The 13758-nt window shown below is 42.6% G+C and overlaps 1 protein-coding gene across 5 annotated transcripts in view; it reads left to right on the top strand.

Annotated features, from left to right (window-relative positions):
- RPAP3 (RNA polymerase II associated protein 3) overlaps positions 1 to 13758 on the top strand; it is a 40197-nt gene continuing 26439 nt past the window's right edge. The window contains exons 1-4 of one of the 5 annotated variants that reach the window (XM_054025097.1): positions 1 to 42; positions 6899 to 7057; positions 8854 to 8994; positions 11822 to 11944. In XM_054025097.1, coding sequence (XP_053881072.1) covers positions 6905 to 7057; positions 8854 to 8994; positions 11822 to 11944 — 417 coding nt within the window. In that variant the 5' untranslated portion in view covers positions 1 to 42; positions 6899 to 6904. Of the gene's footprint in view, positions 212 to 419; positions 728 to 6898; positions 7058 to 8853; positions 8995 to 11821; positions 11945 to 11981; positions 12049 to 13758 lie in introns of those variants that run through there. The other 4 variants (XM_054025091.1, XM_054025104.1, XM_054025112.1 and 1 more) reach the window with 4 other exon arrangements.

Raw genomic sequence — 13758 nt, 5'->3', positions numbered from 1 at the left:
CGGCGCTGTCCGCCATGACACCAGAGGTAACGGTCGCTCGGGGTGAGTGGTCGCGGAGCGGTGCTGCGCGGGCGGCAGCTGGGCCGAGGCCCCGTCACGGCCGCCGGCACTAGACGCGCGGGTGACTCTTTCCAGCCCCGGCCGCGGTGCGCTCTGGGAAGGGCCGGCCGCGGTTTGCGGCGCTAGCGGCGGCAGGAGCAGGCGGCGCAAGGTGGGGTCTGCAGGGCGCGCGGCGGCGGGTTCAACCTGTCCGGGGGCGGGGCGGGGCGGTTGGGTCCCTGTCTCCTTGCGGGGCGGGGGGCGAGTGTCGGGGCATGAGCCCGAGCAGCCACGTTTGCTGAGGGCACGTGAGGCGCCAGGCCCCTGGACTGTCCCTTTTCCCGCCCTCATCAGGGCAGCGTCTGAGCCCCTCGGGGCACCAGCGGGCTGTGAGCGGCGCTGCTGGCCAGGCTGTAGCTGGGGAACTGAGGCGGGGAGAGAGTAAGGCCTGGCGTCAACAAAGGCAGGTAGGCGTCGCAACGCCGAGCGTCCTAGGAACAGCCCTGGGAGCCACTGGGCCCGAGGCAGGAGCCTAGACGCCGCTACGATGCCTGGGAGAGTTTGACACCTTAAACTGTGAGCTGCACCAGGGGTCCGCGGAGGTCTTCCAGGGGTACACCAACTCATCTAGAGATTTGTCTTGTTTAACAAGAGGCTACATAAAAAGCACTAGCGAAGTCAGTACAAAGTAAGTGACTTGTTTATACTGCTCTCTATACCATACACTGAAGTGTGAGTATACATTTTATATTCCAGTTGATTTATGTTATAATTAGATGATAGAAACAAAAAAGTGAGCAATTTTTCAGTACTAGAGTGCTGTGACAGTTTTGTATTTTGTGTCTGATTTTGTAAGCAAGTAGTTTTTAAATGAGTTGAAACTTGGGTTTCAAAGACAAATCAGACTTCTGAATGGGGTTGTTTGGAAAAGGTTGAGAGCTACAGAGCCAGCATGCTAGGAAGGTGAAACCTGCCTGAAATAGCCAGGGGTGTGTGTGTCCTAAGCTTAGTTGCTCTCACAGGGGTAGGTTCCTCAGTTTGGGCAGTGAGGAGGCACCTGTCTCTGCTAGTGATCTATAGCCAAGAACTCATCTTTTGGAATAATAAGATGAGTGCTCTTAGTCTTCTCTGTTGAAGCTGCTCCACTTCGAATCAATGCTTAAATAGCCACTGGGCCACAGAGAAAATGGACTGACTCTGTAAACTGGTAGGGCACCCCAGGAGACCTCGGGTCCAGCCTCCCTGCTCCAATGATTATTTAAGTATTTATCCAAAGCTGAGCAGCTACCACAGCAGAGATTGAGGGTGCCTCATGTGACTTGGGGTGCCTATGGTAGCCCTCACTGAAAATGCCAAAGTCAGGGCAGGCTGCGAAAAGGAGAGCAGATGCTCTCAAAAATGGTGGTGAACACTGACGTTAGACTCACCAACCAGGCTTCTGATTCCCCACACTGGTTACCAAGAAACTGGAGGGGGGGGGGGGGGGGGGGAATCACACAGCTCCCTTTATTGTATTCCAGTAAGGTGAGGAGTTATTTAAAAACTCTGCTCACTATACAAAATGTTCTTCTGAACCCCAAAGGGCTAGCCACATTACCAGGCCAATATTGGTTTGGATCTTATCCAAAATACCACGTTGCCAGGCAATCTTTCAGTATCTAAAACTAAAGGTTTATTAGAAAAGAAAAGAACAAGAAGAGAGTTGCTAAATGGTCCAAGTCAGAAATATACATAAGACTTCGAAGCCCATATATCAGGTCTTTAGCAATATTGGTGAGTTTGCTGGCTTGAAAGTCCCTCTGGAACTAGGGATATAAAATATTAAATGGTTAAACGGTAAACCAATAAGTATTAGTTTTACAGTTAATCCTCCATCGTTTACCCATCTTTTTCCGATCAGCTGGTAGAAGTCCTTGCTGAGGGCTGGGGCCTGCATGCAGATCTCAAACAGGTTCTTCTGCAGCAGAGGTGCCATTTGGGAAGCTGGTAAGAGGTGGCTTTGGCATCAGGAAGGGGCGGGCATCATGAGAGATCACTGGGAGCCTAGCCCCCTAATAAAGGGGCCACGTTGATATTAACGCTCTAGCCCAGCGGGGTCTTCGCCCCAGCAGTGAGGAGGGTCCTGTTTTAGTTTGTAAAAACAATCCCTCCAGCCCCACAGACCTGAGGGGAAATACTTGCACAGACCTAGGGGTGAGGACCCTTGCGGAAGGATACCGCTCGCTAGGCCAAGAAACTCCTGGCAGTGCAGGTAAGCAGGACGAGTAAACTGCCAGTCTGGAGGCTTCGCAGGAGGCAGCCAGCCTGGCAGGGGGAGTGTATTTAGGCTGGGGGGGGCAGGGGCTGCAGGCCCCATTGGGGGTAAAGTAGGCCCCGGCATCCCCCCGAGCCACTGGAAGGAGTTCGGAGGCGGACGACGCACTGGTCGGTGCTGCGGTTTTGGCTGATAATTGAAGGGAAAGGAAGCTGCTGCTGGGGTGGCATGGAGCATCTGTGGAGGCCAATCAGGACAAACTAGATACCTGGGGCTCCTCTCCCTTTTCCTGGTTAGTGAGGATGTAAGGGGTATGCTGGGCCCCCTCAACTGCCCCAAGCTCTCCTGGCTAGGCCTGTTGTGTCCTGCGTCCCGCTGCCCTTCCCCATCTGTCCGGGGCAAGGGGGAGGGGAGACATGCCATCCTAGGCATTGTGAGGCCCAAATTGGTTAACCGGTTAAATGGTTAACCAATATAATTTTTATAGTTTAAACGGGTACTTTTTAAAATGATACACCTCTACCCTGATATAACACGACCCGATATAACACAAATTCGGATATAACGCGGTAAAGCAGTGCTCTGAGGGGGCGGGGCTGCGCACTCCAGTGGATCAAAGCAAGTTCGATATAACGCGGTAAGATTTTTTGGCTCTTGAGGACAGCGTTATATCGAAGTAGAGATGTATTTATATCCCTCTCTGGAACACATCCGAAGCTTGGCTGGGTCATTCAGTCCTTTGTTCAGAACTTCAGTTTGCAAAGAACTTACTCCAGAGGTAAGAAGCAGGATTGAAGATAAAATGGAGATGCTGCAGCTGCTTTTTATATCGTTTGGCATGTGGCTTGCATACAGTGTCACACCTCATATCAAAATATCCCATTGCTCAGTGATTAGGGCATCTTCCTGAGATATCAGATCCTACCTCCCAATTTGGCAGAGCGGGGAATTGAACCTGGATCGTTCACATCCCAGGTGACCACTGGGCTAAATATTGTAAGAAAACTCCTTTGAGCAGATTTTGAATGGGACCTGATCTGATAGGTACCCTCAGTCCACCTTCCGGATTGGTCTCTGCGCATAAGATAGGCAGATGAATGCCTGTCTTTTCCTGGTTTGTGCATCGTTAGGCATCTAGATGCCTAGAGTGAAGCAGCAGTGTAAGTGCCCAGAGGTAGAAATTTAGGTGCAGAGGGAACCTGTAAACTTAGGCACCAAGTGCGTTTAGGCACCTGTGGGCTTTGGTGGGAGTTTTATGGATCATGGTGGAGTTTAAAACTGGGTTTTAGGTGCCTAAAGCTGAATTTTAAGTGCACTCAAGTACCTTTGTGGATCAAGGTTTAAGTGACTTGCCCGAGATTGCACAGGAAGTCTGTGGCAGAGCTATGAATTGAATCTAGGTCTCCTGACTAGATAACAGGGAGGGAGATGAGTCATTTTAATTAAGTGCCAATGTGGACACAAGAACAAATGGCTATAACCTGGCCATCAACAAGTTTAGGCAAAGGCAATTATGCAAAGATTTCTAACTATCAGAGGAGTGAAGTTCTGGAACAGCTCAGGGGAGCAGTGGGGGCAAAAAACATAACTGGCTTCAAGACTGAGTTTGATAAGTTTATGGAGGGGCTTGTATCACAGGACTGCCTACAATGGCACATGGCCCATGGGTTTTTTTTGCTACTGGCAGTCGCCCAGTGGCTGGAGATAGGACACTAGATGGGGTGGGTTCTGAGTTAATACAGATCATTCTTTTGTGGGTATCTGCTTGGTGGGTCTTGCCCATATGCTCAGGGTCTAACTGCTTGCCATATTTCGGGTTGGGAATTTTCTCTTGGCTCAGATTACCAGAGATCCTGGGGGTTTTCGCCTTCCTCTGCAGCATGGGGTACAGGTCACTTGCAGGTTTAAACTAGTGTAAATGGTGAACTCTCTGTAACTTCAAGTCTTTAAATCAGGGGTCGGCAACCTTTCGGGAGCGGTGTGCCGAGTCTTCATTTATTCACTCTAATTTAAGGTTTCACATGCCAGTAATACATTTTAATGTTTTTAGAAGGTTTCTTTCTATAAGTCTATAATATATAACTAAACTATTTTGTATGTAAAGTAAATAAGGTTTTTAAAATGTTTAAGAATCTTCATTTAAAATTAAATTAAAATACAGAGCTCTCCGGACCGGTGGCCAGGACCCGGGCAGTGTGAGTGCCACTGAAAATCAGCTCACGTGCCGCTTTTGGCATGCATGCCATAGGTTGTCTACCCCTGCTTTAAACTATGTTTTGAGGATTTCAGTAACTCAGCCAGAGGGTAGGGGGATCTATTTCAGTGGGTGGGTGAGGTTCTGTGGCCTGCAATGTGCAGGAGGTCAGACTGATCATCACGATGGTCCCGTCTGACCTTAAAGTCTATGATACTCCCAATCCAGTGATTGGTCCACCATAGACCATCCTTTCCTCCCCACTTCCCTTATGTATGTAAGTGTATACATTAATTTTAGCAGCAATTCTTTTCAGCACATGCCTGAGGAATAACAAGCCAAAATATCATAATTTGGTCAGAAAGGACCCTTACTGTGTTCACCTGGTTAAAGGCTTCCCTAATTAATATCTCTTATTGTCCTCTGCGTTGAGAGGTATAAATAGAGAGCCTTTAATATGCAATGGAATTCCAAGTTTTTTGCTTAGGCTCCTATCCTCCAAACTCTTAAACATGCTAGTACACTTTACAGGGTTCAAAATTAACAGGATCAATGCTAGAAAGGGACCCGAGCATTGGTGTGCTCAGCTCAATGAAGACCTCTGCTCATTTGCAATAAACAAACAAGATGTTAGGAAGCATAAGGAACAGACTATAGAATAGCAAGAACAAGAGAAACAGAAGGGTGCCAAATTTCAGTACTAAGAGATTTTTTTTCACACAACACGTAATTAGATTATAGACCTCATTGTCACAGGATGTCACTTAGGCCAAGAAATTAGCAGGATTCAAAGATATTTATACAGATAGCAAGAATATTCAGAGTTGTTATAGTTAATGGTTACCAAAAAAATAAGAGAGGTTATAACACTTCATTTGTATAGGTTTAAAACAATCTAATTTTTACAGATTAGGATAAAACCTTCATGGAAGACAGATTATCCCCCATCTGTCTATTGCTGGGTTTCTTGCAGTTCCTCTGAAACATCTGGTGCCAGTCACTTTGGAGACAGGATAGGAGACCATGGGTCTGATCCAATGCTGCAATTCCTATGTTCCACTGAGTTCTAAATTCATTGTAACGATTTAGGAAAATTACCTTGGCATCATTCAGGATAGCTCCAGGAGAGCATCTGTTCAGTGTGCAGCAGAGGTAAAAAAAAGCAAGCAAAAAGTTACACTGTATAAAGAATGTGAGTTAATGATCATGAAAATATTATCTTTGTTTTAAGTAAGGCTATCTAATGTTAAATTCTGGTCATCCTGTCTCAAAACAGATATACCAGAAATAGGAGTCTAGGACTCTGAAAACTTGAAGGCGTGGAAAGAGTAAGGAGATAGTATAAAAATAACAGGGGCCATAACGTTAATATACAAAATAGTGACTGGAATCAGAGACAGTGAATTGGATATTTCTGTTTACCTTCTATCACAATGCAGGACCAAAGGGCATATAAAATTAAATGTAAAGAAAACAGAATTAAAATGGATAAAAATAAGTACTTTTTTACATAGCAGTTGAACAATAATCAACTATTTGTTTTGCATCACCACAAACTAAGACCTGGAATTTAGGAGGGTTCAAAAATATTGAACATCCACAGTGATGTTGGATAGGGTAAACAATATATTTTTTTTCTGTAAGTGATAAAACCACATTTCAGGGCATAAACCAGCTGCTAACTGACAAGGGTGTGGTGGCAGTGGTGGGCAACCTGCGGTCCGTCAGGGTAATCTGATGGCGGGCTGTGAGATATTTTGCTGATGTTGACCGTCCGCAGGCATGGCCCCCAGCAGCTACCAGTGGCCGCGGTTCACCTCTGGGAGCCTTCCCCTTCCTGGTAGTTAAAAATGAATGTGCATATTTAAACCTACCTAAAAATATTAAATTGGTCAAATTTCTACCCCCACACAGACACGAGGTAACATTTATAGAATGAGTACATTTTATAGTTGCAGATTTTTTGTTAAATGTTAACTTAAAAAGCCAATTTCCTTGTTTTTTCACACAAGATGGTGTGACTACAATGTATTGAAAAATTATTGAAGACACATTTCCTTTAATACAAGATCACATAGTTGTCACCTTCTGGATACCTCCTTGACTTGCTCCTTAAAGAGGCACTACACCTTATTCATAATAATGAAAAACATGACTTGTTTCTTTCTTTTGAAATGTTGCGGTATGTCAGAAAAGTTATAACTTTTTTTCATTTTAATAACTTGTTCTCTTCTCGTCTCCTTACTTTTTCTCACAATGTCTTTGCTCATACTGGTGGGAAGATTCAGTCATGCATGCAAAATAGTTCAGTCGAGTTCAGACATGATTTTTTTCTCATTTTACTGAAACTAGTTTTCTTCAGTAAATGCTTTTGATTCTCATTAAAAACCTATTTCCCCCAAATTCAACAGGTAACAATGACTTCACCAAATAAAGCACTGGAGCTACAGCTGCAAATGAAGCAAAATGCTGAAGAGCTGCATGATTTTGTGAGAGAATTAGAAAGCTGGGAAAAAGATATTAAGCAGATGGATTCTGATTTGAGGAAACAGAGTGGTGCCCCAGAAGAGGTAAATTCAAGAATCCAATCTCAATATTAACACAGCTATTAATAAAAAGTGGTGGTATTTGTTTAATAATTTATCATTTAGTTTTGTTTTTCTTTGCACAGATTAATATTCAAAGCGATTCTCATTTAAATTGTCTAGGGACACATTACTGCTGCTCCTCAAGGATATTTCATAAAGACTAAGGATCAGTATCTCCTCCCCCCCCCCCCCCCCCCCCGCTTTCTTTTCTTTCTCTCTCTTTTTTTTTTTTTTTTTTCTTACCAGCAGCATGTATGATCAAAGTACATGCAATGCTACCCTGCTATATGTTTAAAGTATTTCTTTATGCTGGGCCAAATCCTCTTTGATGTGCTCTTCTGAGAAGTCCTGTTGGTATCACAGGGCTCCCTGCATAATAAGTAAGGCAAATAGGATTTGGCCCTCTACAAGGAAGGAAAGTGATGCTTCAGTATAAAACTGTAAAAATTTAACAACCACTAACATGTGGTTTATTTCTATGCAGAGTAACTTTGTGTGGCATCCTGGCTCCATTGAAATAAATGGCATAACTCCCATTGATGTCAGTGAGGACAGAGTTTCACCCTCTGCACTCACGTGGATAATTAATATTGGTATGAAACGCACCACTGGCTTTTAAAACGTTTTATGTTTCAGAGGCAAGAAAACACATGGAGATTTACAGAATCAGCACATTTCCCAGTCAAACATGCATATTACCATTTTTTTGCTCCTCTTTCCTTTTTATCCAAAATATTATACACTTATTTATGTCTGAAATTCAAATCCAAAAATGAACTGAATCTTGTTTTACATAGTCACAAAAAGGTTCCACCATGGTAAACATCTTTAATGTGTGTATTTTTGATATTGAATTTTAACACATCCTATTAGATTTATATTATCCATAAGGAGAATCTTTGTCAGCTTTTAGAGGAGCATCAGCTTGAACATTATTTGAGTGGAGCTGCAAAGCTGGGTGACAAACAGTTTTCTTTAAAATGTTTTGGATTCAGGGAAACCTAATCTAAAACTAAACTTGAGTCTGTCTTACTTCAGAATTGTGATATTGTAAAGTCTTTCATTTACATTTATTTGCAAAGATTTTCATTTTTCAAAATACTTTAAGTATTAAAGTTTACAGATTCTCTTAGAACGGGTGGCCAACCTGTGGCTCCGGAGCCACATGCGGCTCTTCAGAAGTTAATATGCGATTCCTAGTATAGGCACCGACTCCGGGGCTGGAGCTACAGGTACCAACTTTCCCAATGTGCTGGGGGGTGGTCACTGCTCAACCCCTGGCCCTGCCCCCACTCCACCCCTTCCCTCCCCTGAGCTTGTTATGCCCTTGCTTCTCCCACTCTTTCCTCCCCCTTCCCCCCCAGCCTCCTGCATGCCAGGAAACAGCTGATCGGGAGGGAGGGGGAGGCGCTGTTCGGTGGGGCTGCTGGTGGGCTGGAGGCTCTGGGAGTGCGGGGGGGTGGAGGAGGAAGCTGATGTGGGGGCTGTTGATGTATTACTGTGGCTCTTTGGCAGTGTACATTGATATATTCTGTCTCCTTCTCCGGCTCAGGTTGGCCACTCCTGTCTTAGAAGATAAAGCCAGTCATGTGTTGCTAGTATCAAAAGCTGTACCACCTTAAATCTGCCTTCATCTTTAAGACATGCAGTTTTCAATCATTCTTTGTTTAAAAAAAAAGTATTTTACTGTAAACGTTATCCTGTCTTATCTGAAAAAAAATCTCATAACTATTTCTCTAAGTTAAAACTACACTGAAATAACTGTTTGTTCTACCTAGAATTTACCACCAATTCGAAATGAGGCATATAGGAAAAAAAAGAAGAGCAAAGCTAAAGTACCTTCTAAGAAAACCACTGAGGAAAACAAAAAAAACAAGATAAAATCTTATGACTATGAAGCATGGGGAAAGCTTGATGTGGTACGTTATTCCAGGCATATGGTATACTTATCTCATGTGTCATACCTAATTGATGCTATTGCTTAATATTATATTGCATTAGTGCCTAGAGGCCTGGTAGGTTGGTTCCCAGTTGCACTAGGTATTGTAAAAGCAGAAAATAACACTCCTTCCCCCAAATAGCTTACATTTTGGTCCTTGAAAAGATGTGAAATAGGATAGTATAATTTATTTAAAATACATTAGGTGTGAATTATTCCACAGTGGTTACGCCCTGCTCTGGCTCATATGATGAATTTTTGTCTTTAAGAAAAAATGGTTTTAAAAATAGTGTTTTGTTTTTTAAATGTAAAATAATTCTACAAGAAGTGGCTCAGAATAGGAGAAGAGCGTGTGAGGTAAATATTTAACATATATGTTGTAACTTTTTATGGAAGTATTTGTTAAAGGTGGTGTACATATACACCTCTACCTCGATATAACGCTGTTCTCGGGAGCCAAAAAATCTTACCATGTTATAGGTGAAACTGCGTTATATTGAACTTGCTTTGATCCACCGGAGTGCACAGCCCCCCCCCCCCCCCCCCCCCCCCCCCCGAGCACTGTTTTACTGTGTTATATCCAAATTCGTGTTATATCGGGTCGCATTATATCGAGGTAGAGGTGTATTTTTAAAACATTTTTGGCATCTCAGTTTATTACTACACCTCTACCCCAATATAACACAAATTCGGATATAATGCGGTAAAGCAGCGCTCCAGAGGGGCGGAGCTGCACGCTCCGTCTGATCAAAGCAAATTTGATATAACGCGGTAAGATTTTTTGGCTCCCGAGGACAGCGTTATATCGGGGTAGAGGTGTAGTATGTGTGAATAAGCTTTGTGATTAATATGTTTTTAAAACAAAATATTCGGAAAATAGTTTCTTGAAGTAACTGCCAAACCCTGAGTTCATGAGCTCATGCTGCATGTGCTGCTATTGACATTGTAAGCATCCAGACCAATGCAAGAAGTGTATTGAATTAAGCTGTTGTGTAAAGGCTGAATACGTTCTGTTAATTATTTGGAATCAAACAAATTTAACCTGTGAAAGTTTTGGAGCTGAAGTCTTACTACTGACGTGTCTCTTAACTAGGTTCCTGAAGTGAAAGCAGCATGGTGTTTAAAAGGAATGGAAACCTTCAGGATACCAATAGGATGATGCCTCTTATGAATTTTAGTCTCAGGTTTCTCATTGGATATGTCTGAGTAATGCTACACAGTTAGGTTTACCCAAGGAGATAACAGCTTACAGAAGCTGGAGATTTGAGGATGGCTATTTTTAAAAAATTAACTTTGATTACAATTTTTTAATGTTTCTGTAGCTTTGAGGTAGATAATGCTATTTTTTAAAAATACACCTCTACCCTGATATAACGTGACCCGATATAACACAAATTCGGATATAACGCGGTAAAGCAGTCCTGGGGGTGTGTGGGGGGGGGGGGGGGGGGAGAGCGCACTCCAGTGGATCAAAGCAAGTTCAATATAACGCAGTTTCATCTATAACGCGGTAAGATATTTTGGCTCCTGAGGACAGCGTTATATCGAGGTAGAGGTGTAACTGATTAACTGTCTTATGATGGGAGTCCAGTATTTAAGGTCTTTTAAAACTTTGATCTAAAAAATAAAATACTCAGTAGAATAAGTATTAAGATACTAAGCTCATCCCACTTGTATTTACATTCAGAAAAGGGTAGAATCTGTGAGGTTTAGCCATGTTATCAGCGATTAAAATGTTTAAATAAGCATTGGGCGTGGGGTGGGTTTTTGGGATGACAAATATTTCCCTGTAAAAGTGAACTTTTTCTTTGCTGTGTGGTGGGTTTAACATGGCTGTACATATACTAAATTAGACATGGTAAGTGCAGAGAGACATCTTGTTTGTATATTAATACATTTTTCCAAGTACAAAATTGTAAACTGAGATTCACTAAAACTAAGTGCAGTGAATACACTGAAATGCTGTGAAACAAATCACGATTTCATAATCAAAACTGAGTGTGAAAGCTTTTCATTTAATTATGACTTATTGTGCCACTTACAAATTTAAAAATGATCATGAAAAACCTATACTACTGTCAATTTAAATGTTACAGTTTGGATTACGGATTACAAATTGAGTGGTCTCCAAAACATGCATTGCAAGCCCTGCTGCAAAAATCTGTGCAATTCATTAAGGCCTGAATTCAGAAAAGCACTAAAGCATGTGCTTAAATGTTTTCTTGAGTAGAGAAACCTGAATAGGAATCTAAAATCCCTGATGTAGAATAGACATTCAGGTAGTTCAGGGTTTTTTGTGAACTTCGTGGAGTATGGCTATGTTCTAGTCACAGAAAATAATTCTGTATTTCAAACATTTATGGTGTATGTTTTCAAATTTATGCAATTTTATACTGCAAGCACAGCTGGTACTAAGCCCCATCCATAGCACCATTATCAGTGTTTAAATATCTGTAATAACAGTTAGCATTTTATAAGAACCCAAGTAGAATAACTTAGTTTTATTATTTTTAGTGTGTGTTGTCAGGAAGTTGTTTTATTACCTTTGTCAATATTTCAAAATCAGCTTACAAATTTATAAGTCATACATTCTTAGGCTTCAATGCTGTATAGAGATCTGTACAAGTGGACCCCCGTGTCTGAGCAGCATTGCAACCTTAGTTAAATAAAGACAAAACAAAGTACTATCAGTAGTATTTCTAATAATTGACAGATATATTTTTAAAAATCCTATATCTAGTTATAATTTGTATAGAGTCATGGATTATAATGAACATTATATACGTGAATTTATTTTATGTTTTTAGGACAAAATACTTGAAGAACTTGACAAAGAAGATAGTACCCATGATTCCTTATCTCCAGAATCGGACTCTGAAGAAGATGGAATTCATATAGATGCAGAAAAAGCTCTTGCTGAGAAAGAAAAGGTTATTGCAGCATTAAATGACCATTTAAAAAAAACAAAAAAGTGACGAGACATTTGAACATTGGCTGCTTCTTCAAGCCATTGTCCACATGGATTCCACTTCTGGTGAGCATGTGCCCAATAACAGATTCTTTTAGACAGCAGTGTCCGTTGGGACCATGACCATGCCCACATACACTTGAACTGCACCACCCTCTCCACACTCATACTCCCTTTTGGAAAGGACATAAAGGGAGCAATGGGCCAGTTATCCCTCACTTCTTTCTTACTGCTCCTGACAACAAGAGAGAACGCTTGCAGTGTCTGCATACTCTGTGCACTAACCTGTTAGTTGTCAGGATAATTAGAATTGTTTATTAGTGTAGTTAGTTAATAGTTACTTTGTTACACCATTTGGCTAAAAAAAAAATTAGATTAGATTTGGAGTTTACGTGGTACTTAGTTGATATGGCTAAAACTAAATCCCTGGGATTTAAAACTTGTCCTTCTTGAGAGGCTGCTATGTTGTTTAATGGTGGATGGTCTTGGTGTTTCTTCTGCCTTGGTGAGGGACAGAATCCTGATAAGTGTTCAGTCTGTTCCTTTTCCAAGAGGATGCACAAAGCCACCGAGGCCCATCTTAAGCTCTACTTTTAGAGCACTAATGAGGGCCTCTTCAGAGCCCGAGGCTAAAAAGTCTTGCTTCCTCAGTCTATTTGAATGAGCACCCTACTGAGCTGTGGCCCTATACCAAGCTCCTAGGCACTTTCTTAATCTAAGACTACTGCATCTGGCAGGACAAACAAGAACTCCTCTACCCAGTCATTGTCTGAAAGTGATTGGAAGCAGCGCCACTCCAGGGTCAAGCACAAACATGGTCACCCATCATGGTGCCCAATAAAAACAGACAAAAGACCTACCGTGACTCAAGCCGATGCCCCTTAGCCAAAAGGCAGTTGGTAACCGAGACTGGGTCCCTCTGATGCCTTAGTACAGTTAGTCGCCAGGAACTCGTGGCACCATCTGAAACCATGGTCTTCATTTCCCTCAGTACTGCCATTGGAACTGCCAGCCTTGAGCCTCAGTGCCCATAATTCAGACTTCACCTCCGCAGCGCAGATGTTTCCAGCACTGACTTTTTAGGTACCCATTCGTCTTATGGTCACCAGACTACTGGAGTCACCCCAGCTATCTGCATCATTTAGCAGAGGTGCTTCTGCCTCACTGCCAACTTCTGATGTGGCCATGGTAGTGATGAACTCACCTATTAAATCCTGTCACTTGGTTGTGGGAGGACCCTAGGACACCTGACAAGATAGCTCCCCCATTAAAGGAAGCATATTCATTTTCTTCCTGCCCTTTAGAGCATAGCAGGAAGATATCTCCACATACACCTCACTCTGCCTTGTATAAATCTTACTGGCCAGATAGATTCCAGAGAGTGCCATTATAGGCACAGACATCAGGAAACTTGAGGAGAACATTCTTTGTGGCTTCACCCCCCCATGGCCTTCACCCCTGTGTCATTTCAGGACACCTTGTGCTGCCCTTACCCTTACTCTTCCCCTGCTCTGTAGTTATCTCCTACAAGACACCATAGATTTACTCAGCAGGGTCAGTTAGTACAATCTCATAGTCTACAACAACAAGACCATGACAATGAAGAACAGCAGCTGAAGATGGAAGAACACTTATTGCAACAGCAATTCCTTCTCTTCACGAGATGAGGCAATCACTTCTATTCTTAGCTAGACAGATGATTTCAGGACCTTCTGAGAGCTTTTAAGGCACACAGCAGATATGTTAGAAATTCCGGTAAAGGTAGTATAGGAAAAG

Source organism: Malaclemys terrapin, chromosome 1 (genome assembly GCF_027887155.1).
Source record: "Malaclemys terrapin pileata isolate rMalTer1 chromosome 1, rMalTer1.hap1, whole genome shotgun sequence".
NCBI classification, from domain to species: Eukaryota; Metazoa; Chordata; order Testudines; family Emydidae; genus Malaclemys; species Malaclemys terrapin.
This window is presented reverse-complemented; position numbering and strand designations above follow the sequence as displayed.